The sequence below is a fragment of the Micropterus salmoides genome, unplaced genomic scaffold (genome assembly GCF_014851395.1).
Source record: "Micropterus salmoides isolate LMB-PRFRI ecotype aquatic unplaced genomic scaffold, ASM1485139v1 Ms_hic_scaffold_22, whole genome shotgun sequence".
Lineage (NCBI taxonomy): Eukaryota > Metazoa > Chordata > Actinopteri > Centrarchiformes > Centrarchidae > Micropterus > Micropterus salmoides.
Window position 1 is genome coordinate 20,677,357 of NW_024041373.1, and position 25,092 is coordinate 20,702,448.

The following is a 25,092-nucleotide window of genomic DNA, read 5'->3' on the forward strand; positions in this document are numbered from 1 at the left end:
ACCAGGTTCCAACCTCTGGAGTTATTAAACAATATTATTTTGAGAGCTTTAAATTTGTTTAGATTTCGATGCAAATATCCTGTAGCTCAAGGATTTTAAATTTCAGAATCAGATGAGATACACAAAAGCATAAGCGCAAAGGGTGTCTATGGAAGAGGCTGCAGCTAAGATGGAGGAGCAGAAACAAAAATAAAGAAATAATGAGCAAGAGAATTACAGGCACCATGGACAGGAAGGGAATTAGATGAGGAAAACAGAAGAGAAGAAGAGACAGACTGATAGAACAACATAAAAAATGAGGACACATGCATAAAGATGATCTTATAATATTATGAGTGACTGACATAAGTCGGGGAAGAATGTGCATATTCAGCACATGTCACTGGCCGGAGTCACAGAGTGCATTCTGCAACATCAGCTAGAAGCGCCATAAAGCACAGTACAGTCACTCAGCAGCTACAAACTGTATCGGGGTTTCATTTAAAATAGGATTAAAATCTAAACAGATTTTTAAGAAAGTACCACAAACATCATCTGCATGCTCACTGCCTTTATTCACCTGTATACTTCTTAACAAATTGCTCTATTAGGTAGTTTCAGCAGCCCCTACATGAAGCTCTGTGTCAAAAATGGATAATTTGGGGCATCCTGGTAGTCTAGTATATATTCACCATGAAGTGCAACACACTTGGTTCAGTTCCAGCTGGGGACTTTCATTGATTGTCATAAAGAAAGTTAGTGAAAAAAATGGGCCATTTGAAACAGATATGACCCCAAAGTCATTGGAACATTTGACCTAATTTTCCTTGCCAAGTTTCATAATCAACATCTTTACTGTCCAGACACGAAATGAGATCATGCAAAGTGTGCTTGCATATGTTTTCTTAACATGTGGCCTAGTTGCAGGGTAATCAAAGGCACTCGGAGGGGGTTTCATTTCGTTTCAGCAGTGGTGGAATAAGTACTCAAACCTTTTTACTTATGTAAAAGCAGCAATACCACAATGTAGAAATACATTTTACAAGTAAAAGTCCTGCATTATCACTTAAGTAAATGTACAAAAGTATTAACATCAAAATACACTTAAAGTGGCAAAAGTACTCATTATGCAGAATGGCCAATTTCAGAATAATATATATTATTTTCTTGAATTGGATTATAATTATTGATGCATTAATCTGTACAACACTTTAATGGTGCAGCTGGTGAAAATGGGGCTAATTTTAACTTTTTATCTACTGCTGGGCACCCTGTGAATTTACCACCCAGGGATCAATAAAATATGATCTTCTCTTAACGTATATTAATACATCATTATTTATTTGTTGATTATATTTTTTCATTAATATGAATCGAATAAATGCAGTAGAGTAAAAAGAATTACTCAATTACGAGTACCTCACAATTGTGGTAAATGTACCTAGTTACCTTCCACCACTGCTTTTCAGTGTCAACTCCCAGTAAGTCTAAAGCCTTGTTCACATCTTATGCTCAAGTTAATCTCAAAAATGAGAGATGCTACTACAGACAGCATTGTTCGCCAGCAGCTTAGACAGAAGCACCTCTGATGCACTAAATGAAATGCAACTTGTTTTATTGCAGCTATGGAAATTTTCACTGGGTGGAAAATCAATAGCACTCACCACAGTCTTGCTCTGTTTCAGACATGGTTAGCTGGCTGGGAATGACATAACCATTTTAGTTGCTTACATGACTGACAAATACTGCCAGCCCTACCACCGTGCCCACACGTTTTTTGATGTACATGTAAACCTTTTCCAAAAAATATAGGTTGCTAATTTTGTGTTTTCGTCTGCGTCTCCTGCCTGTTTTAAACTGTCTTCAACAGAGGAGGAATTATGGCTTTGAATCAGCGCCAGGCATTTCTTCATGTGACTGTTAAGTGTGATTTATGAGTGACAAAAGAAACACAGCGAGGGAGGGAGAAAAGGATGAGAGAAGAAAGGAGTTGGAGTTTCCAAGCTTTGAGGTAAGTTATAGGTCTGTGAGACAACAGGTGTTGAAGCTCTTCATTCAAAAGTTTTCAAACTGCACACGTGGTGCACACTTCAGATGTAAAACACATGCGCACACCAAAAACTGGGGAATGATACAATGTCTTTACCACCTGTTGCCCCATGTGTGCACGTGTGTTTAAAAATGGCCATTTTTCATTCCCCGAAATTTTATACTTTGTTACACACGTAGCATTAATGATGATGAATGACTCACTGGTTGAATTGGACAGAATGTGCATTGGGCTGTTCTGTTTCATAGAGCAGCAGAAGTGAAGAATGATGTCTGTTTATTATTGTGCTCCACTGATCAGAGTGAAATACTTTTCACATGACACTGATAAAGTCCAGGTCCATACTGAAATACTCGCATATATAGATTATTACAAATTTATCACTTTGGTGTTGTTTAATAACAGTCTATATAATACTTAACAGGCTTTGGAAAAATTCCTTTCTGTTCAGCTAATGCAGACTGTCTTGGCATGACTGTATAAAACAATCAAACAGATTACAGCCATGTGACCGCTGGTTCTGCATGCCGGAGAAAATCCAAAGGCTCATGTCAAGCTTTACATCAGGGCAAAGCTCATGACTTCATTCAACCGGGCAAAAGTAAAATCAGTCTTCTGATGGAGTCTAATTGTAATGCAGGAACAAGAGGGATACACACTTGAATGGTGGCTCTTGTTATCCTAGACACATGGGGACTGTGTGCCACTGAATGCAGCTTTAAAGCTATAACATCTGTGTTACAGTTCAAACCACAAACATCCAGTGGGGATTGGAGGGGTCACGTTCAAGAGCAAGTTGTGAAGAGTGAAGGTGAAATAACACACAAAAAATAAAATTTACACAAACTTAGTAGACACTTTTTTTATTTGACTCAGTATGTCTGAACCTTAAAGGTACTGCAGCGCTGGGATTTGATTATCTCCCACATACAACTATAGTGTTGACTCATTTTTCACCTTTCCTCTTCTTAACCTCTGTGTCATGGTATGGTCTCTACTGTACAATCTGGACATGCTGTGACTGATAAAGTTTTCTGTCTTAAAAGTAACACCGTGCAGCTTAGTGGATCCTAAAGTGAAAATAGGCCTAGGCATATGCCAAATGCAGAAAAAGTATTGTTCATATGACGATAATCATAATCATCCAAATCTAGTTGATAGTGATGATCTTATAAAAAACAATCTGGATGTTACCTTTCCCGCAGGCTCCCCGCTGAATGAAAAGAACAGGTGGCTGCAGCAGCTTCTGCGCCCGGCGGCTGACCCTCTTCAGCTCGCAGATATTCCGGTAGGACACTCCATCGCTTCCACAAACCGGCTCGGTGGCTTTGCACGCGCAAGTCCCGCTCTTGCTTCTCCTCCTCACCGTGACACTGTATGCCACCCCGCCCGCGACCGAGCACTCAAGCCCCTCTCCGCACATCGGGTCCCCGAGCTTCCCGCTGCCGCCACAGGCTTCGCCCTCGCCCGACGCACACACCGGGCAGCAGTGGCAGGCGTCGAGGGTTTGTCCCGTCGGGCAGTCCGCTGGTAGCCGGGGACACATCGACTTGTCACACCGAGCAGGACATCCGATAACATACCGGCTGGAGATTTGCGCATCTGCCGGCACGGACGCAAGCGCTACGATTACGCACATCAGCAGTGACCAAAACATGATTCAAACTAAGAATGAGTGTAAAGAAAAAGTTAAATAGAAAGTTTAGTTCCAATATGTGCACTTTCTGCTTGCAGTGTTATGGGATGAGAGAGCTCAGTAGTGCTGAGAGGGGGGAGTCACTTCAGCTGGAGAGGCATTTAACAGAAACTCCACTGCGCAACCAATTACGCGACCTTTTCTTTTTTCTTTTCTTTTTTTCCCGCTGGCACCGCATTATAGAACCAACTCACTTTCTGGATATTCACAACAAGCCTGGTGATTGGTACGTTTATGTGACGCACTGAACGGAAGAGCTTCATTATTGGCTCAAAAGCCTGAGGAAAAAATAGAAATGAAGGAAGCCGAAAATAAGCCTGAATGGGAATTGATGTACGATAATAATTATTTAATCTTTCAATATTTTGAAGCAGCAGCACTGAAGAAAAAGTGTGTGTAACTTCTCTGAGCTGGTGGACGCACAGAGAAAAGCTCCAGGACATTCCAGCCATGCCAATATTTTCAGTTTTACAGTCTATTGGCATTTACACTGATTTAATTATTTACAAACAAATAAAATATTTAAATTAAAAACCACACTAGTGAAAAGAGCAATGCAGCCCACCTGATGTTTAAATGCTGCACAGCCCTCCACACATCCTGCAGACCTATTTCCTGCCTGTTGTTTTTAACTGCACCCTTTATGAATTAGTCACTCCTGGCGTCCACACAAGCCTTATGGCTATTTAGGAAAATCAGTGGTGGAAAAAAACGTTTGGTGGATTGTGGGATTTGTGGAGTTAATGTAGCCTAACACTTTCACGTAACCCTCATAAAAAGCCAAATTTGTTCTAATTGTAAAATTGAGAACATAATTTATCCATTTATCATGGTCTTATTCCAGCTCTATGGGTTATAACAAGCACCCAGCTGGAAGGGAAATAAACTTCTAATGGGGACATCCAAATAATAATCATTGCCTCCCAAGTTAAAGTGTAAATCAATCAAAGAATAATCAAAACACTTCTTTCAATAGCCATTTGTGCCACACGCTTAATGGAAAACTAATTTTCTCTAAAATAATGTGATTTGAGTTGCAATGACACAAATTTATATTATAAAAGGAACACATTTTAGTATTGGCCATCAATGAATCCATTAGGTTCAGATGTATCTATGAGCTGTAAAAGAATCCAGTAAACACTAAGGCAATGACTCAGTGTCATAAAACACCTCAGTACAATGTGTTTATGTGATTATGGGCTCAGGGCTGTATTAAAGGCTCTTGGTTTAAATGTGGTGGCTGGATGCAGGTGAGCCCCTCTCAAAACCACTGCTTGGAAATGGAGGGACGAGACCCCTTGTGGTGCACCAGAGCTGGAGGTAACACAAGCCTCTGTATCCAAAGGGTAATTAGAGAGAGGGGCATAAAGGTACGGAGGGCAGTTACACACTCTCACAGACCAGACTGCCTTGTAGAGCACAGGAAGCAGTAAGTGTGCATAATGTAGATTTATAACCCAGATTCCAAGGTAGGCTCATTGTTTTGAGGTAAATTAGAGGGAACATTCATTTCTGAGACAGGAAATTTGAGCAGTATGTCATTTTGACGCATAACGACACACACAGTCGACTCATCTAAGAATGAATGTAACTCATACAGCTGTAGTGAGACCTTGCAGCATCATCAGACCCATTTTGTGGCAATACTCATGGAGCACAAGGATGTCGGCGAGAAATGGTGGGAAAATCCACAGATGAAAACAACCTCATCTATAAGGAACACCCATTCTCCAACCAAGGCCAGAGAGCGTAACCAGGGATGGACGCCACTGAGGTCTGTGTGATCTCTCCACTCCAGTCTGCAATGATGATGTCTTGGCTGTGATGGAGGCCCTCAAGAATCCAAATGGGGCTCGTCTGAAGCCACACCAAAGTCTTGCATCCTCCAATAAGGAGCTGAGATGGACTGTGTGAAGATTGCGTAAAGAGAAGTACAGTATAGAGTCGGCCTAAATATTCACAGGCATGTTGTTTTTCCGTCTTTTCTATGAACCACTTGACACCATCCTTATCAACTCCCCACTGCCTACACAAGCGGTATCCACAATATAGTGACTGAAGCCCAGAATATGTCATAGCTCATTATCTGATTAGAGGTGTTACATATTCAGTGTTGCTCCATGACCTCACTCTGTAAATGGATCTACACATGCTGTATGAAGCCAGACGCTGCATATTTAAAGAGCACCTCATTAAGAGCTGATGAGGGACACACATGACAGAACAAGCACACTGTATGTGCAGTGATGGAATGTAACTAAGTACATTTACTCAAGTACTGTAGCCTACTTAAGCATGAATTTGAGGTTCTTGTACTTCACTTTAATTTATTTTCATACTTTTCATTTTCAAACAATTCAGAGGGAAATATTGTACTGTGTTACTTGGCTTTAGTAGTAGAAGAAGATATACTTTATTAATCCCGCAAGTGGAAATTTAATGTTTTTTACACTCTGTTATTATTGTTGGTATTAGGACCCATATCAACAACACATGGAGAGATGTCGGAGTGAGGGGGCTGCCACTCAGTGCTGCAGTTAGGGGTACAGGGGCTTGCACAAGGCCACCTTCGGCAGTGCCTATGAGGTTATCTGGCACCTCTCCTCTCCAGCTACCAGTCCACACTCCATATATCTGGCCCGAGCTGGACTCAAACCGGCGACCCTCCAGTTCCCTGCCTAATTCTTAGAGAGCAAAATTGAACTAAACGAGTTGGTGAAGTTGACATGCAATTCAATGCATTGAACATTAATTTTACTTTTTTTATGTGGTTTTCTATACATCATAATGTATGTATGTTTTGTGCCCTAATTTTAACTACAGTAATAATATTCCATAAAAAGTCTTTGCAATTCGCAGACCACATGTGTATAATAGATTATAACACAATCTATTTCACTTTAAAAGTTTGGGGAAGCTTGGTGGGTCCAGCCTACACTACATGTTTTTTTTTGCATGCTTACAGTAATTCAGATTCCGCTCCTGGTCAACGCTCTGAAGTGTCCCCACAGCATGCTGTGTTGTTGCTTTCATGTATTTTCTGTTGATGTTTTACGCTGCTTTCATTCTTGCAGATGGTGTTTTGGACACCTGATTTCCATTCTGAAAACTTCATCCTACAGTTGATGAATGCATAACCAATGTACAGCACCATGTTTTCATTCAGTTCAAAGCATGTTCATGGGTGTGAGCCAGAGTGAAGTTTCTTCTCTCACCACGAGAGGGCAGAGGGAGCCTCAATGGGTGGACAAGCAGTTAGTTGAGCACTAAAACAGGCCAAGAATGCCCACAAGGGTGAATTTCTTTCTTTCTTTCCAGGCTTAATCTTTTAACGTCACAGACTAATTGTGCTCTGAGCACAAAACTGAGTGACACTCCTAGAGCATGAGCACATATTCAGTGTTTATTTCTTTCAAGTCATCCACATAATAAATACAGACAATTCAAACCAATTACACCAGACTGAGAAGGGGTGAAATAGCTCGACTCTGTTTGGCTGAAATGAAGCAGGCACTTTATAAAATTAGAGTGTATTATTTAGTAGACTACAGTTTTTTTACAGACATTTTCCAATAAAACAATGAGGCAACTGCCTCCTGCTGGGTTGGCAACAGAGGTACAAGGAATACGATCAGGAAACATCTAAAAGCATATAAAAAATAAGTCTGCTCCACATAGCTCTTTTCTGCAAACACACAACGACCGTAGATAAAAACAGAACAGAAAAACAATCTGAGGAATTATTATGTTAACATGCAACGGAAGTGTGTGAGCTTGTTTTATTTTCTGTTCAACCATGATCCAAAATGTTTGCATGGCGTTCACACGGTATAATCATCTTCCAACCGCGGACTGCAGGTTTAGTTTCCTCATGTTATTACCCTGTCATGTTATTACTTATCTGTAAGTGACCCAGCCCTATTGGTGAAGTTTTTATTACTATGAATTACAAAATGTATACAAGCTGCTGTTCCTTTTTCCCCACGTCATCCAGTGTCACAAACGCCCACAAAGTCTGGCACGCTGAAATGAAGTTAGAGAAGAGGCTGATTCAGGTTGTGAAGTGATGCATGTGCTGCGGTAGCTTTCAAAGTTTGTTTTTCTTTTGTGCTTCTGCAGTCAAACTCTCACTTTACTGCCAGAGGTGGCTCAACTGTAAAAACTATTCACTGTAGATTTACATGCAAGCTACTTTAGCTCGTGGTCAACAACAGTGAGGACACCATTACACAAATGAGCAACTTAACCCTCCGATATATTTAAAAATAAAGAGAAATTTAAATCAAAAGACTGTTTAAAAAAAAAGTCATGGCTGCAATACATTTGGTCTTGCATTATCACACACACAAATATTTAAATTTGTACACATCTAGTCCTAGTCCAGAATCTTCAAATTATAATTTGCATTAGACTGAGGATTTGATCTCACACAACATTGGCTAACAATAGTAAACAAATCCAGAGTTACAAAAGTGAGTATGAATGAACCACGCAGTTCAGATTAGTAGATCAGAGATGCGATGGAAAGCCAGTCTTCAGTTTGAACACTCTTTTTAGACAAGAGAAAATAGCTTGCACCCTTATTTTATCGGCACAAAGTGGTTTCGTCTTCCACCCAGAAATACCACTGAACGTGTCATTGTGCCTGTACAGGTTAAAATAAAGCTTTGTCACTGAATTCTAATCAGCACAAGTTAACTAAAATTAGTTTGACAACATCAACTCTCTGGAAATAAATACACGATTGTAAATGCGACGGCAGGCAGGCGGAGCGGTGTGGGTGAAGATCAGGTCGTCTTTGGCACACGAGTGCAGTTCAGTGGTGACCAAACTTTTTTTCTCTAGCACACTGACCGCATTGACGGAGAAGCTCAAAGGATCAAGTTTGTGATGTTGTAAGCCGTCATCCGCCTACAGCTTTGGTTTGAAAACCAATGCCTGCCCTTTTTAAAACACCTGTTTCCCTCTTCATCTGATCCAGATTTCATGTTTTAATGTCCAACTCAACGGCTCAGACCTCGCTCACTGGCAGGTCAGCGTCATCCAGGTCCAGGGGATGTTCAGGCATATGGGGCTCAAAGCTGCTCCGCCGGCGCCACGGTGACTCCTCAGAGTTTTTGATGGTGGTCACAGGCGGCTTGCAGGTCACTTTGCCAGGCGCGTCTCCTGCAGGGACAAGCGTGCTGGTGTGAGGCTGTGACTGGGCCTCGGCAGCAGGCTCATGAAGTGCTCGCTGTCCCACGCCAGGCTGCGAGCGTGCGCTGCACGTGACAGCAGCCCCCCGCTCTGGGTAGCATGGTGGCATGGCAGATATGGGCGAGCGAGGGATGGGGGGACCCGCGGGGCTGCGGTAGAAAGTGGAATGGCTGACGTGTTCCTGCAGCAGAAACAGCAGGACACAGAGACAGTGTGAATTAGGGAAACAAGATGAGTGGTTGTTAGTAAGAAGAGTGAAATTCCGACATGTGTAGTTTATTTTGAGAAGAGCAATAGTGAGTTTCAGATTTGAAATTAACACCAACATGTGTGGCCTGATGCAGCTTTAGCAGAGTTGATACTGGAGGTTGCTGAAGAATGTAGCATTGCTAGAGAGTTGAGATGGTGGTAGTAGCAGTAGTAGCAGTAGTAGTAGTAGTAGTAGCAGTAGTAGCGGGAGTAGTGGTAGTAGTGACAGCAGGTTTTAGTTTTGGTACTCTCAACAGGTTGCAGTGGAGGAGCAAAGTGCCTTAGGAAGCAGTGCTTGGCTGTTGCTCATTATTTCACAGCTTTTCATTGTCATATTTCAATCTCTGAAACACAAAACAGAAGCATGGGAAGAAAGAAAAAACACAGCAGTGAAAGCAAAAAGAGGTAGCCACAGAGCATGTTGGTAAGAAAAAAATATCCCTGCTATAAAGACTTCAAGACAAATATCTTTGTCAACTTTAAGTATACATTTTGACAGAGTGTCCCGCACGATGCTACAGGAGCATAGTGACACTCTGTGACTTTGTGGATTTATCTATGACAAGGTTCACAAGCCTGCCATCACTTAAGCATCACACGATTTAAGAATCAGTTACAGAACAGCACAAACATGTCTAAAAACAACTTGGGAGAGTGGCACATGTATTAAAAATATCCTTTATGCTGAATCCAAAGGTCAAAAATCAAGCTTATGCTGAATTTAAGGGGCCATCAGACAGATGGTCAGATCATTTACCACACTGAAGACTTGGAACATTGCCCGCAGTTCAGTCTAATAGCATTTAAAAACCGAAATATTTGCATGCAAGTCCACACACAACTATAAAAACCAACTGTGACTCTTGACGTGTGGATTCGGCATTGGTGAGTCCTCATTTCAAAGCTGTTAAAATGTTCAACATTTAGCACACAAGTGGTATAGGAAGTCAACGTGGAAACAAGTATCTTATAATCGTGTGTATCGGAAAGAGAGAGAGAAAAAAAAAAAACATACAGGCAGCGAACAGGAGGGAGGAGGAGAGACAAGCAGGATGTCACACATCTAAGACAGGTACAGAGCTGCAGCAGACTGCAGAGATAACAAGAGCACGAAGGGAAGAGAAACAGAAGGTGTGAAAGACACATGTACCCAGTAATAAATACAGAGATAGAAACAGGCTTAAGGTATTAAATAAGATTGTCAGGTAGGTCATGCAGCGTGTTGTAGATTTGCAGATTGTATGTCTCTATTTCTTTTTTTTTTTTTTTTACACTGAAGCATCATCATTAATGTTGATGACAGGTGAAAGCTGTGCAAGTGAAGCTATAAGGGAGGGAAGGAGGCGGTGACTGCAGGTTTTTCCGATGGTTAGATGGTCATATTCCAGCTGTTTAGAGTCATTCTGTCCCTGGGCAAAAATATTACTTTTTAGCATTTGAACAACTTGAGGTGGGCTTCATTTCAGTTGCCATGCTCGTGGCCACAGTCATCACATGCGAGAGAAGCTAAATCAAGCACACCTTAAGTCTTAATATTTCTGAAGCACGATTTTTTTATTTTTATTTTCCATGTTTAAATGGGAACAATCTGAGCGCACTGAATGAAATGGGCTCAAACTTTGAGCTGAGCTTTAAGTAACAGTGCAGCAAAAGACAAGATAAGCAAAGGAGGAGGAGAGAGTAGATGACAGAAGCAGCGAGGAAAAGGGCGTGAAGGGAGGAGCGCTTGTTGGGTTATCACAGCCATACTTAGGATGTGGTTGGCTCTTAGAAGAAAAAAATAAAAAGGACCATCATATGTGCCGTCAGATCTGATCTGCTCTCATGATGTCTACAACCACAAAGGGCCAGCCAGTGAGTGGGAAAAACAGTATTAAAAAAGGTGAACTTATAGTTTAAAAAGGGGGATTTAGACGAGCTGACATACGTGCTGCTGCACTCCCCGATTCGGGATGTATACCTCTGTATACAGGGGTTCGACAGCCGTCTGGCCTGCCGCATCTGCAACAACACAGTGCAAAGCAGTATTAGAGCAGATGGGCCGTCTACCCAGAGGGAGAGGGGGAGGTGGAGAGAATGTGACAAGGAAAGAAAAGGGGAAAAAGGAGGATAGAGAGAGGAGGCACAGGAGGCGAGAGAAAAACAAGCAGGAGAGAGAGAAAGAGAGAGAGAGACACACCGGAGGCAAGAAAGAGGGAACTGTAGAGAAACAAACAGCGCAGAGGTGTTGAAAATGATTCCAGTCTAACCAGCAGGGACCAGCTGCGGCAGAGGACACTCTCTCCTCTGCAGTCAGGATTATGGAGCTGCTCTACTTCCCTCTTCTCACCTGCCAAGTCTGGCTGCTAGTCTCTGTGCCTTTAAGCTTAAGCTGCTGATTAAACTATAGCAATTAACCAGTTCTAAAACTGAGTGTAGCCACACCGAACTGATGGTCTGTGTGAGTACACCAGTCCGTCATCATGTAGGTGGTGACAGGCTGATTACTTTGCGTACTGATGGCCCACTTTAGTTAAAACAGAACAGGGGCGCCTGGTGGCTCAGGGGTTAAGGTGCAACGTCCCCAGTTCACATCCAGCTGGGGGCCTTTGTTGCATGTCATTCCTCATCTCCACCCATGACCCCCCCCCCCCCCCTTCCTGTCATCTATCAACTGTTGCTTGTCTAATAAAAAGGCATAACATGGCAAAAAAACTACCTTGAAAAACAATCAAAAGAAAAAGCCAAGTTCAAGGTAAATAAATACTGCAAAAACACATTAATCGTTTTACCCCCCAAAATCATGTTTTTCCTTACGGCTTGGTAGCAAATGTCCCAAGGACCTGTACCGGGCTGCCACTCAGGAGTTGGGAGCTACCAATGTAGACTACACAGAGCAGAATTTAGCTTCATGAATCATGTTTTCAGACTATACAACCACAACTACAGCTGGGCTTAATATTGTTCTAATACAATAATAAAGGCAGTCATAGAGAGAGATGAAGTCAAAAAGGATTTAAATTCATTTCTGCAGCAGGCAGCTGTGAGATCTTGTGATAGCAAGAAACTGCGAACAATAATGAATAAATGACACGAGTTAAACAACACAAATAAGTCTTGACTTTTCGTGTGAGTGATATCATTCAGTAAGTTCTTGTCAAGTTTTGGACATGCAAGATTAAGTCAAGTCTGAAGTCATAGCCATTTCCACAGGTACATTTTAGGTCTCTATTTAAATCCATATTATGGTGACATTGTGCTGTACTGTAGTGCAAGGTACATACTGTGGCAGCAGACCTCCCAGGTCCCCGCTGGGCCACAATGGCCCCTGAGACGGCCTTTATCCAGCTGTGCATCTCCTCTGGGCTGTCTGCCTAGTGGAGACACAAATCAAAAAGGACAGTGAGCGACAGAGAGGAGAGCGAGACAGTACGGAAAATCAAAACGAGATAAGACTTATGGGAAGAAAAACAGGCTCTGAAGTCCGAGTGTGTGCACGGGAATCATCTGTACATTTCTTTTCCCACAGAAAACATCCTACCTGTATGTAAAATGTCCTTGATGTGGTGACGACTTCAAACAGATTATCTCTCATCATAATGTCACTACAACAGAATTGGAAAACAAGTCAGACAGATTTATCTCATCTACATTTTTATCTAAAATCAAGAAAAAAATAAACACCGTCCTCCTGGAGTAAAGACATTTTTTTGCACAATGGGAAAACGCTGGGACATGTTAAATACCTCTGTTTGCACTCCTGGACTTTGTGAACTTCCTTCAGAGGGATCATTCTAAGAGGCTCTTTCTCCTAAGGGCAAGCAAGAACATAGCTGTTTATAATATGTAAAGAAGCCAAAAGTTAATGACTTTAATACACTGGGTAAATAATACCATGTATATGTATATTACAAATTCTTTTTCTGATATGGTGGATAAAACCAAAGCTGTCTTGCTGAGTTTTTTCTGCTTCAAAGTAACAGAATACAGAGAAGTAAGAGATGGCAAACAAAAAAACCCCAATGGTTGTGACCTTCTTGACCTGGCCATTTGATACAGCAGACAGAGAGTCTGTGTCCTTGGGGCCTGTTGATAGCCAAATAGACAGATAAAGCTGTCAAATAAGGGCAGACCTGGACAAGGACGGTGTATGGGACATTCAGTATTGTCCTGAGACAGCCTGTTTGTTTGTATGTGTATGTGTACGTGTATGTGTGTGTATGTGTATACGTATGTATGTAAGAAAGGCCGGGGTGAGGGTGGAGGACAGGGGACAAGGCATGATAAGACATGTGAAGTGAAAGCACTAAATTCCACAGAACGCGATAAAACATGTTAGAACTCGGGACTGTGTGTTTGCTGTTACTCTGCTTCAGACTGTTGGGCTGAATCCAATCCACATGTATCATCAATAAAAAAAAATACATTCCTTAAAGGCTTCACATAACTTCAAGTTAACAAAGTTAATTACCAAATCTGACTTGAAGTAACTCATTGAGTTTTCTTCCAGTAGGAAATATCGCCGCTTCCAGTTCCTCATCTGGGGGAGAAAGGGGAAAAGATGTTGTATAATTTCCAGGCAAAAAGATCGGTCACATTTGTTACAATAATGAAACCACAGTTTCAATGCTAGTTATAATGTAGTTCCTACATATTTTACCATGTCTATATATAGAGGGGGGAAGTCCATTATCCGTGGGCATTTATAAAAGCACAGAATTGTGCACACTGGAAAAGTTGCATTTTCATAATCGAATTACAGTGCGTCACAAAAGTGAGTACACCCCTCACATTTGTGTAAATATTTGATTATATCTTTTCATGTGACAACACTGAAGAAATGATACTTTGCTACAATGTAAAGTAGTGAGTGTACAGCTTATATAACTGTAAATTTGCTGTTCCCTCAAAATAACACATCACATAGCCATTAATGTCTAAACCGCTGGCAACAAAAGTAAGTACACCCCTAAGTGAAATTGTCCAAATTAGCAATTTTTCCTCCCCGGAGTCATGTGACTTGTTAATGTTACAAGGTCTCCGGTGCAAATGGGGAGCAGGTGTGTCAAATTTGGTGTTATAGCTCTCGCACTCCCTCATACTGGTCACTGGAAGTTCAACATGGCACCTCGTGGCAAAGAACTCTCTGAGGATCTGAAAAAAAATTGTTGCTCTACATAAAGATGGCCTAGGCTTTAAGAAGATTGCTAAGACCCTTAAACTGACAGCATGGTGGCGCAAACAGTTTGCTGAAGACAAGCAGACTAAGGGCATAGATTACTGGAACCATGTCCTGTGGTCTGATGATACCAAGATAAACTTATTTGGTTCAAATGGTGTCAAGCGTGTGTGGCGGCAACCAGGTGAGGAGCACAACAACAAGTGTGTCTTGCCTACAGTTGCATGAGTGCTGACGGCACTGGGGAGCTACAGTTCATTGAAGGAACTATGAATACCAACACGTACTGTGACATACTGAAGCAGAGCATGATCCCCTTCCCTTTGGAGACTGGGCCGCAGGGCAGTATTCCAGCGTGACAACGACCCCAAACACACCTCCAAGATGAAAATGGAGTGGCCATGTCTCCAGACCTAAACCCTACTGAGCATCTGTCTAATCTTATATATATATATCTAATCATATATCTGTCAAAATATGATGTGTACTCACTTTTGTGAGATACTGTATTTACCATAATGAAGCTGAAATCTCATCATCTCATTAGACTTTGCATTCTCTCCCATATGAGATGCTATATTTTTTTGTGTATGTCAAATAATTTGTAACTGTTCCACTAATCATGAATGGTGTTGCGTGTCCATTGTGAGGCTTACTAAATGCCGCTGATTTATCAGAAAAGTGCGTTGCCAGTGATGCCCGCAACCGTCACATGCCTAATTTCTGAACGGTACCAGAAGGCCACAAGGTGACACAAACACAACCCAACAGAAAATAAAGAGAGTGGCAGGTCCTCACCACAGCTCCCTGCTTGACGCAGTAGCCTGACTTGATGACTGTGTGCTCTTGAGTTGGCCTGCCCAGGAAGTACGGCAGCTGGCTGTGGGAGCGATGCATGGCCTCACGCTCTGCTCTGTCTGCACCATCGCCACCTTCATGCTTGAGGTGTACAGATAATATTGTAATTGCAAGTTCTAACAACATTTTAAAAAACGGACAAACATATCTGTTGTTATTGTAGATTCTACAACCACAAAATACATCAACATCATTACTATAAATGTTTTTTTAAATAATACAATTTCCCCTCAGATGTCAACATGAACACATATTGCTTGCAGTAATAGTTTCTAAGACCGCAACTAAGGACTATTTTACTTATCAATGAATCTGTCAACATTTGGGGAAACTTTGGATGTTTTTGCTTGATAAATGACTAATAATTTTTTTCTTTTTCGATGGACAAACCAATTAATCCTCTGTAACAGTTTTATGACTATATAAAAACAAGGACTGTAGGAGTACTGTTAAAATTCATAAGTATATTAAACGCTTATGTTTTTCAAAATAAAATACACTTTGCTTACTTTCATTTAAGACAATATTACTACTTAAAATCCGTATGTAGCGTTCTGCCTACAGAGTGTTCATCTCTGTCACATCTTTGAATCTAATACATTTCTAAACATGTAACTAAGGAAATAACAGCGTGCTTATGAATATATACGCATGTATACGCAGCACGTGGGTCATGTTTACTTGTGTCTGGGTGACGATGGGGACTCCTCCAATGATCTCTGTTTTATAGGAGACTTGCTTCTTGGGCCCTACGACATCTGGTAAAGCCTTCTGGTTCTCGGCATTCTGCTGCCCATCAGACAACTTTGGCACCTTAGGAAAAGACACACACACACACACACACGGTTTGAGGACATTTTTAACTAAACAAACAGGCATTTTTGTAGAATTCAGCTGTCGGATGGAAAATCCCCCTTTCTTCCATACTTAAAGTATGTAACTTGCATGTATGCAGAAGTTGGCTAGCCTTTAACACATTTAATACCAATTTCCATTCTGAATAGTTAAAAGGTGGAGTACACAATTCTAACAATACACGTCTGCATGTCAATTCAGTAAATATTTCCTCATAGTCCGCTAGCTGTCAGCTCTGTGTGTGCGCTGAAATAAATCTGATGCTTGTACATAGCCCTGGCTCTGTAAACTATCACACTATTACTATACACAACACAATTTCAGCCAAAATTTGTGGTCGGGTAACGTTATATATCCTGCTCACGGACGTTCGCTGTCTGGAGCTGGGGTCCTGGCTCTGGGAACCACCCTGTCCTCTCTGCATGTTAACTTCACTGCAGCAACTGTAGCGCCAGTCTGCTAGCTAACCCACAACTCAGCTAACGTTAGTTGCATCACATGCAGTGTTGTTGTTCGCTCTATCTACATCATGGTATTTGTCATGCTGTTGAACTTCTCCAGAATCACATACCATGCCTTTAAAGCTTCACGGAGAACAATGGAAAAAGTCCTTTATCCCAGCACTCAATACAACAATACAGCATCCTGTTAGTCATGCTCTGACTCACTCCTATCTAGTTTCATGACGGTCCACTCATTCATTTCCACAGAAGAGGAAGAAATAAAAAAAGTTTCTCCAAGTGATAAAACACAGGCCAAAAAGAAACAGCTGAATCAGGAATGGACTGTATGTCTTTTATGTTTTTTGGCGCACATTGCATGTGTGTGTTTATCTCACAGTGATCTTGGTGGCTTTATTGAGAGCGTTGACCCAGTCCACGAGGTCCTGCTGGTCGTTGGCCTGCAGGAAGAACTTCCTCATCCCAGCATTGATGACTAATAGACCATAAAGAACAGCAGTGGGAAAAGTAGAAAGAGTGAAAGTAGATCCAGACCCCTTCACTCAGTCAGACCATATTGTCTGCACTACATTATCTGATTCATTCTGTGTTTGACATGAATCGCATGCAAATACGCACTACTAGAACAAATATATATTATGAGGTGGGTGTTGACTTTTGGCCTTTCTTGTAGAAAAAAATAAAAGAAAGTATGATCCACTGCCACAGATTTAACTGAAAAAGAACTGAGCCAAGGGACTCTCCCACACACCAGCAGCACTCTCTTTCCATGTGGATGATGACCCAGCTACATTCAGCTGCCTCAGTCCGCCACCACCTACCCACTTCTAACCATAACGGAGGGGGGAAAATAAAAGCCCACGTCTCCCAACGGCCAAATAGTCTCACACATTTTCACACCCAAGCGAACATGAGAAAACCCCATTTTTAATCACAAAGAAATTTTTGGGTCAAATGCTGATTAACTATGGATCAGGATTTAGGAGATGGCAGAACCCAAGACTCTCATTTTCTACCATAAATCCTTCAATTCTGAAACTCAAACCATCCTTGTGTCTCCTCTGTTTCCTTTCGCCACCATGTGAATAAATTACATGAAAGCTGGACTGGCAAATCTGGCGGGGGCGAGCTGCAAAAAGGCACTGCGAGCTCAAACTCTGTGGCACAATGAGGATCATTCTTTCTTGTTCTGTGTGTTTGGTCCAGCTCTTAAACACATGTGAGCCACCGCGCTCTCTTTTTTTTGTCCCCCCATTTCCCTGTAAATAAATCTGTGTGTTTGGTCTCATTCAGATGACAAGCATGAATAAAACAGTATTGACCTCAAAATCTGTCCACTATATCTCTTAGGTACTGGAAAGACACGTGGGAGGAGGGGACCAGATCTGACTCATAGTTACACATTATAAAACAAGGTGTGTTGCTGAGAAATGTAGCCAGGCACCAAAGTTCACACAAATGCACCGCTCTTGATCTCTATCACCACTACACATAAGGTACAGGCCCACATCCATCGTCAAACACAGACTGCAACAGAGTCTCTGCTTTCTCACTGTAAAAAGATCTGCAAGTGTGACGGCCATAAGCAAACCTTTCTAAATACGTCTTCATCCTATGTTTCCTCTTAAGTTGCTACATGCAGGAAGAAGGGGGAGTAGCAGATATCGTAGATATCAGCAAAACATGTGGCACGCAAACGGCAGTTTAAAAATAACTTCATAGATCTCTGGATTGGGTTGTGATTAGGACGCAGGCATCCTGTCGAGATCTCAATAAGGCAACTGGTGCACACATGCACACACGGTAGTCAACACACTAGTATTTCCTGCTATTGAAGCGGATGGAAGAGGAGGAGAAGGGCTAGTAAACAATAATAGGGAATGGAGGTTTATTCCTAAATAAGTGGTTCACATTTATGCAACATTTTCTGTTCCTGTCTTGACCACACAGGGTGAGACGTCAAGGACAAATATCGAAAGAGATAGTGCACTGAAGGTTAAGGTTCAGTATTTTAAACCCAAGCACAAGTTAGTCAGGACAGGAACGAGCAGATTTCAGTTAGTAAATGTTTGATGGACTGTTTTTTTAATTAAATTAAATGACTGAATATGTGCATGTTTTGTTTGGTGTCTTTTCCACAACAGTCTGTATTACTGCAGACAGACTAAGTATTACTGCACAAGCTACCTTTATTATGATATTTAGATTAATAGGAAAGTCGGATGAGCTAGATGCCACAGCAGGACTACAGGGAGGACAATTATAAAAAATAAAAATAAAAAACTAAACAGGACGGTTGGGAGGAATGTCTAATTGCAGAGCCTCTGAATTTATAACATTTAAAACTATGATTCGAGAAGACTTGCCAACACAACCATCACATTGATTAGGATTATGAAATCTGAAAGGCTCAAACAATCCTAAAATAGCTGATCACCAGCTGCTGTACCCTCCTGCATCTTTGTGTGTGTTGGCTAACAGACACTGTTGAACAAGGCGGCCTGGTCAACTGTGGAGAAAGTATGAGGAAAGCTTGACTAGGTTAAGAGGGCAGAGAAGGACATAAAACATTCCTCCCTTAAGTTATATTAGTGTCCTCAGCTTAGTCAACGTGTAATGCTGAAGTATGCAAAGCACTGCAGGGACCTCTTGAAGTTGGATTACCATTTAATATGATAAATTCTGTCAATCATATTGCCCAAGACCTATTAGCTACAATATGCCAATATAGAGGGAAAAATGGATTTTAACTGTAGAAGAAATCAGTGAATTCTTTCCTACTAGGTCTATTTTTCTATGACCTTGCTGTAAACTATGAAATTAATATTTTAATTGTGAGACATGAATAACAGATAGTTAGTGATGATGATCAGTGTTTTCTTACCAAAGCAGAATTCTGCCTTAGGCCTCAACTTAGTGGCATCGCTGACCTAGAAAGGCAGGGACAAAGCTCACAACTGTTAACTCCCCAGTTCAACCAAATACTGGAAATGGATTCTGTTTATAAATCTTATCATATTAGTGTCAGCTAGACATCAGAGGTAACATTTCTTCTTACCTTAGAGATGTAGGTGAGCTTGAGAGAGCCAACACAGTCAGCACCAATAGGCAGGTTCTGAGAGAATGGTAAAAAGAACAATGTATGCAAAAAAAAAAGGAACCAAAAAAACTAACCGTCCACTATTTTATAAAGGCTGGAGCCTTAGCAGTGGTGGGAGAGTGAAGCTCTGCAAAGCATGTTAATATTACAGAACAAGTACAGTATACTTTGAATGTACTTCGTGATAGTTAATTTCAGTTGCTGTGAAACACGGTGATCCAGATTTAACATCATTAAAATTTAAGCTCTTTCAAGCTATAAAAAGAAAGACTTTCTGAATTATTTAAAAATCTCTCCTGCGCTACATGATTTATGAATACTTCATGTAACAGCACACTTACAAATACAGCATCTGCAAACCAGCACGGTGTACAAACCAAGAGGAGGGTGACACTGTGATAACTGTGACCACGAAGGGTCACAGAGCAGAAAACGATCATCAGTGTGGTCACTGCAAACATCAGCACTCACTACATGGATTCATCCAGACGACTAGAAGAAATAAAAAATGCTAATCTCAGGTTTAGAGTTAAACTATGAGTTAATTCTATCCTCACTCTTACCAATTTACAAAAACGTCTGCTGATAGGTAACACACAAAACACACCATTAGCCCTGACCTACTCCCGTGCCTGTTATACATGCTTCCTGATTGCTGTCAACTAGAATTACATACACCACCTCTCCCATCCTGGTATGGCTGTCTGACAGTGGAACCATTTAGCCTGAACTTAGCTTTGCGTTTATAATGAATGAAGACAGCTTAGCTAGAAGTGGCCTGCAGTTAGCCTGCAAATACATGAGAGCTGATCATCCACGCTGATAACTAATGATAACTGATAACGTTAGCTGGCATGCAGTTGCCTGTGAATTGTCCGATTTTCCAGCAACAAATTACACAAAAGAGCTAAGCTAACACAGCTCCTGTGTAGTTACCTGTGGGTTGTCCATGAACCACACCAAGCTCCCCTGCTGTGTGTCCAGAATGAAGTAACGACGCAGGAACTTGCCACTTCCCTCGTTCTCCTCTATGTCCAGGAAACCGCAGATGCGGTTCTGTCGGTCCACGTAAGGCATCTCGCCACGGGGACATTCCCTGGCCTGTCGGGGCCGGGAGTGGAAAGGAGCGGGGGCAAGCGGGACTGGGAAGAATTCCTGGAGGACAGAAAGAAAAAAAAAAAAAAAATTAAGAGTGGAAAGGGAGATGTGTGAGGAGGGAGGGAGTAAATGAGGGATTTCAGTTGTCTTTGTGGTGAGCCTTTACAGCATGTCCCGCTCCCTCTTTCTCTCTGTATCTACTGTATCTCTGCCACCTGGAGCTCACTAGACTGCCAGAGGATCATGTGACATGAACCACAACCCCGCCTTTATCCTTTTTTATCACTCTCTCTCCCTCTTTTGCTCTCTCCGAGTCCTTCTTTTTTCTCTTGTAATACACTGTCACTCTCTCTCCTACCTCCTCCACACACACTGGCTTGCTCTCTTTCTTTCCTTTTCCCTCACCGACGTCTCCTCTCTCACTTTCTGTGCTATCTGCTCCAACTGCTCTCTCATCTGATTTGGCAAGCCTCTGGCCAGCCCCTTCTATCCCCTCCCTCGCTCCACAGCTGAGCACCCACTTGAGCACGGCCCAAAAAAAAAAAGAAAAAAGAAACAACGCCACAGAGCTCAGCCATGTTTAACACAAAGAAACAACAAACGCCCTCAGGCGCTGCGCGGGAAAGAACGTGCAACATTTAACCTGCTGAGGTGCAACACATCCCTGAAACCTACAGCTTGCTGGAAGTCAACAAAAAAAGTTAATGATTAAAGCTGCAGTAGGCAACATTGGAGAAAACCAGCAAGAGACAGCTAGATTTTGAAAGTATCCAACCGAAAAACATGCAACACCTCCCTTCAGGCCCCGCTCTGAAGCAACTCCCCCAAAGCACAGTTTCATGCACAATGAGTATACAGGCAGTGTGCACAGGTAGGCAGGTAGGCTAACAGATACCAGATTTTGTCATGTCAGAGCATTTGATTTTTTCATTGCTATTGGGATGTTAAGGGGAGTTTAAACAAATATAACAATAATAAACTGCCCACCCCAGCTTTAAAGTACATCTGTTTTGTCCTACGAGTGTGGATGCAAGCATGTCAATGTCAAACCCTGTGTGGGTGGGCACAGTATTACTGTAGGCATATTGTCACATTAGCCTGTTTAAGCTGCTGTCTTTTTGGACTGAGCCTAAAATATGTGATTGAGATGAGGGGAGATAAAGACGCTCTTTCTCCGGGACATTATGAGAACTGTGTGGGTGGATGGGGCCAAAGCGGGGACAAAAGGCCCAGTTGTTGTGCATGAAGTCAGAGCTGAGAGCATCTCAGTTAGCCCCTGCGTCTACCAGAGTCCCATTTGACACACAGGAACAAGGAAGGAGCAACACTGTCAGAGGCGACTATCTCAGCCCTACACAAACAGTGACTGTCATGTGAGAGCGAGGGAATCTCTGTCGAGTTCAGTGATTATGTAAATTAAGTACTGTGCACAAGTTCTTCTGCATGCATGCTCACGACACATTAGACACGATGCAAAAGAAAATCACAACAAGGTGAACAGGCAACCATGTAGACTATGTAGGCTTTTAATTTAATGACAAGTAAATTGGTGGTCTAGTTTTAAAGTTCTTGTGGAGGAAAATAGGTATGTTAACTATAGTTAGACCATACTGGATTTTTATGGTGATATCTGAGAGTTTTAAAAATCTGATGGCAACAATATTAATTTTTTTAACATAAAAACCAAACATAAAACATTTTCAATATGGATCACTTATGTTTTTTTCTTTAAAGAATTGTTACCAAGATGTGTACCACGCAGGACATAATCAATATTTTTATCATAACAATGTCGCTCACAGAGAATTGTCACCTGAATCTGCAGCTCCACTCAGAATCACAGAGCTTTATCGTGAGTTTCAACTCATTGTTTAGCTATCCGGCTGTAACTTTACTGCTTTGGTTCACTCTCACAGCGTCGTTTTCTGTCACAGCAGGCAGCTGTTTTCAGGAAAAACAAAAAAGAGCTTTGAATACCTACTTTACACTACCTGCCAAAACAGCGGCAAACAGTAAACAGCAGACAGACAATGTTTGCGACTAGCAGCTGAACATGGTGGAGCGTTTAACAGCTGAAGAGACACATATTTCCCTCAGGAGACCAAAAACAGAGCTATAAGAGAGGGAATATTCGACTTACCAACAGCTGGCAAGAAATATGACTCCAAATCACTGCAAATGTTGTTCTGTGATTTTGTCCCAGGGTCCCTCATGTCATAGGATTTTTTTTAGGAGTTGTTTTATTACAGAAAGTGTTTGAAATCCATGACCAAAATAGTGATACATTCTGCCATTGTGTTACTTATGGGTGGAACTATAGAATTGTGTTTAATATTTTGAGTTTTAAAAGTGCCTTGCTTTTATTTAAATTACAATATCATCTTTATGCTGGGGACCCCCAGAACCCCCCTCAACGACCCCACTTTGAGAACCACCAATCTAGACGTATATTTGGCATTTCTGTACAGCGATTTGCAAATACCTATATTGGCCTGACTGATATTTTGATCTAACAATTCACAAGACGTGGATGTCTAAAACTCAACAAATTCCTGCTAGAGCAACCTCAGATTGGATGGATACTAACAAAATGCTAGCGAGAAGCAGATGACCGCACATACAAGCAAGTATAAAGTTCAAACTCCGAAGAAGGCTGGATAGCGCTGTGTGATATTACTTGACTTCTTTCTAGGTCAAACATACCCATGGTAAATTAACTCTTTATGTTTGCTGAAAGGCTTCTGTCCTCATCACATGGCTGCCAACTGGTCACACATCACAACTCATAAAACAGTAGTAAGGACCAGCTGGATAGCCAGGGATAGCCAATATTTATATTCCCCTTTCATGATCTTAGACCACTACTGCATCAGTCACACAACAAAGCTATGTTGTTCCTACCACATATGAGCTAAGTTACACATAGCAAATCTTGGCAGTGAGGAAATAATTTTTCTTTTGTTCACTACAGTCACAGTTAGTCAGAAAGACCAATGAAAGAAATCATCTGAGAGAAAAAGCATTGACGTACAAACGCTGGTGGACCAGAGGCAATCTAGAGAAAGGGCTGGGACTTAATTGCCTCACTTCAGGTCAAAGGTGGGACAGGTCATTCCGGTTCAGCTGAAAAGAGTAATTTCTGGTCAGAGTCTGGCTCTGAAAGCACGTTAAGGCCACGTTAAGGTCTGACAGGGCTTTGGCCTTCACAATCACTCAGGCACTACCACAGCCATATGCTAGTTTAGGTTTTTGTATTACCAGAGCAGGACAAAAAGAGGACGCTCACTAGAAATGGTGACTAGTAACGTTGGCTGTCTTCAGTTACTACAACAAAAGGAATTACTAGCCAAAGAGCTTCCAAACTACACTGAGGATAACGTAAATAAAAGACCGTTGACGTTACGTTCACCAACATCTAACGTCCGACTTCCACAACACTTGTGTTAGCAGCACCAGCGACTCTGGCTCGTTGGCCTGAAGTTATCTGGGAGACATGGCTCAGGTTAGCTTGCTATTAGCAGCTACTTGACGCCAAAAACCGTGTGCAACGATTCACAAAACATCCAACATAATTATAATAATTTCCCACCTAAAAACTATCCATCCTGTGTTGTTGTATCTGCTACAAACAAGAGCGCGTTCCTGGCTAATTTTAGCTGACGTTCTGGCAAAGAAGTTTTGTCATACACGGTAATCTAGCTAACATTGGCGACTCGTCTTAGACTGGCTCCAAAAAATATAACTGGCAACTTTAGATGTATCAAACAACAACGCTTTCTTAGTGTTGCGAGTCACCTTACCCGAGCCTTCCCTTCTGTAAGTGCTGCACTCTGCGGCCGCTGGTCTCGGTGTTGTCTGGTCGGTCTGCCTCAGCCCATCTCCACTGATCCAGGACAGAGCCCTGCCGCTGGTGGTGAGTGTGGAGCATAGATTGTGTCTAATGAAGATGATCACTCAATAGGAAAAACCCGAAAAATAAAGGGATCAAAATGGCGAGGGAAACTTAACGACCCACTACAGGAGCTTGGTCCCAAATGTTTGCCAAAGATATGGATACAAAATTCAAACCGTGAGTGACAAATACATAAAATAACAAGCTACATTGAGAATTGTTTCACAGATAATATGAACTACTACTACCACTACTTAATATATAAGTTTTCACTAACAGGCCTATAGTGCAAAGAAGACTAAATATGCTGCTAAGGGTAGTGTGATGCATTCATGTAGTCTATGCATGTGTTTAATTGCAAACATGACTTTGTGGAACATATTGAGGAGAGATGCTCACTATGGATTATGCTGCAGAAATGTTTCGGGCATATTCGCTTTTTCAACTGAAACTACCAGCCAGCAAAGTCAGTGCTGAATATCAATTCATACAAGCAG

General features: G+C 41.7%; 2 protein-coding genes across 8 annotated transcripts in view; both read right to left on the reverse strand.

Moving 5' to 3' along the window:
* Positions 1–3,875, reverse strand: part of LOC119917623 (serine protease HTRA1A-like) — a 31,250-nt gene extending 27,375 nt beyond the window's left edge. The window contains exon 1 of one of the 2 annotated variants that reach the window (XM_038738016.1): positions 3,224–3,875. In XM_038738016.1, coding sequence (XP_038593944.1) covers positions 3,224–3,686 — 463 coding nt within the window. In that variant the 5' untranslated portion in view covers positions 3,687–3,875. The remainder of the gene's footprint in view (positions 1–3,223) is intronic. The other variant, XM_038738017.1, reaches the window with a different exon arrangement.
* Positions 3,876–7,108: 3,233 nt separating this feature from the next.
* LOC119917062 (pleckstrin homology domain-containing family A member 1-like) lies at positions 7,109–24,657 on the reverse strand. Of its 6 annotated transcripts, none has more exons than XM_038737148.1 (14): positions 24,504–24,657; positions 20,542–20,760; positions 19,564–19,620; positions 19,390–19,435; positions 16,883–16,980; positions 15,871–16,002; positions 15,130–15,270; positions 13,624–13,692; positions 12,899–12,963; positions 12,694–12,757; positions 12,437–12,526; positions 11,101–11,174; positions 10,189–10,263; positions 7,109–9,105 (listed from the first exon to the last, which is right to left on the reverse strand). In XM_038737148.1, the coding sequence occupies exons 2-14, from the start codon at positions 20,680–20,682 to the stop codon at positions 8,874–8,876; spliced, it is 1,284 nt and encodes a 427-aa protein (XP_038593076.1). In that variant the 5' UTR covers positions 20,683–20,760; positions 24,504–24,657; the 3' UTR covers positions 7,109–8,873. The 6 variants fall into 6 exon arrangements, 4 of the variants coding, with proteins under 4 accessions (XP_038593076.1, XP_038593075.1, XP_038593073.1 ...); XR_005447212.1 differs by lacking the exon at positions 10,189–10,263 and adding an exon at positions 9,251–9,517 and having other exon boundaries at positions 8,964–9,105; XM_038737147.1 differs by lacking the exon at positions 10,189–10,263.
* Positions 24,658–25,092: the final 435 nt, after the last annotated feature.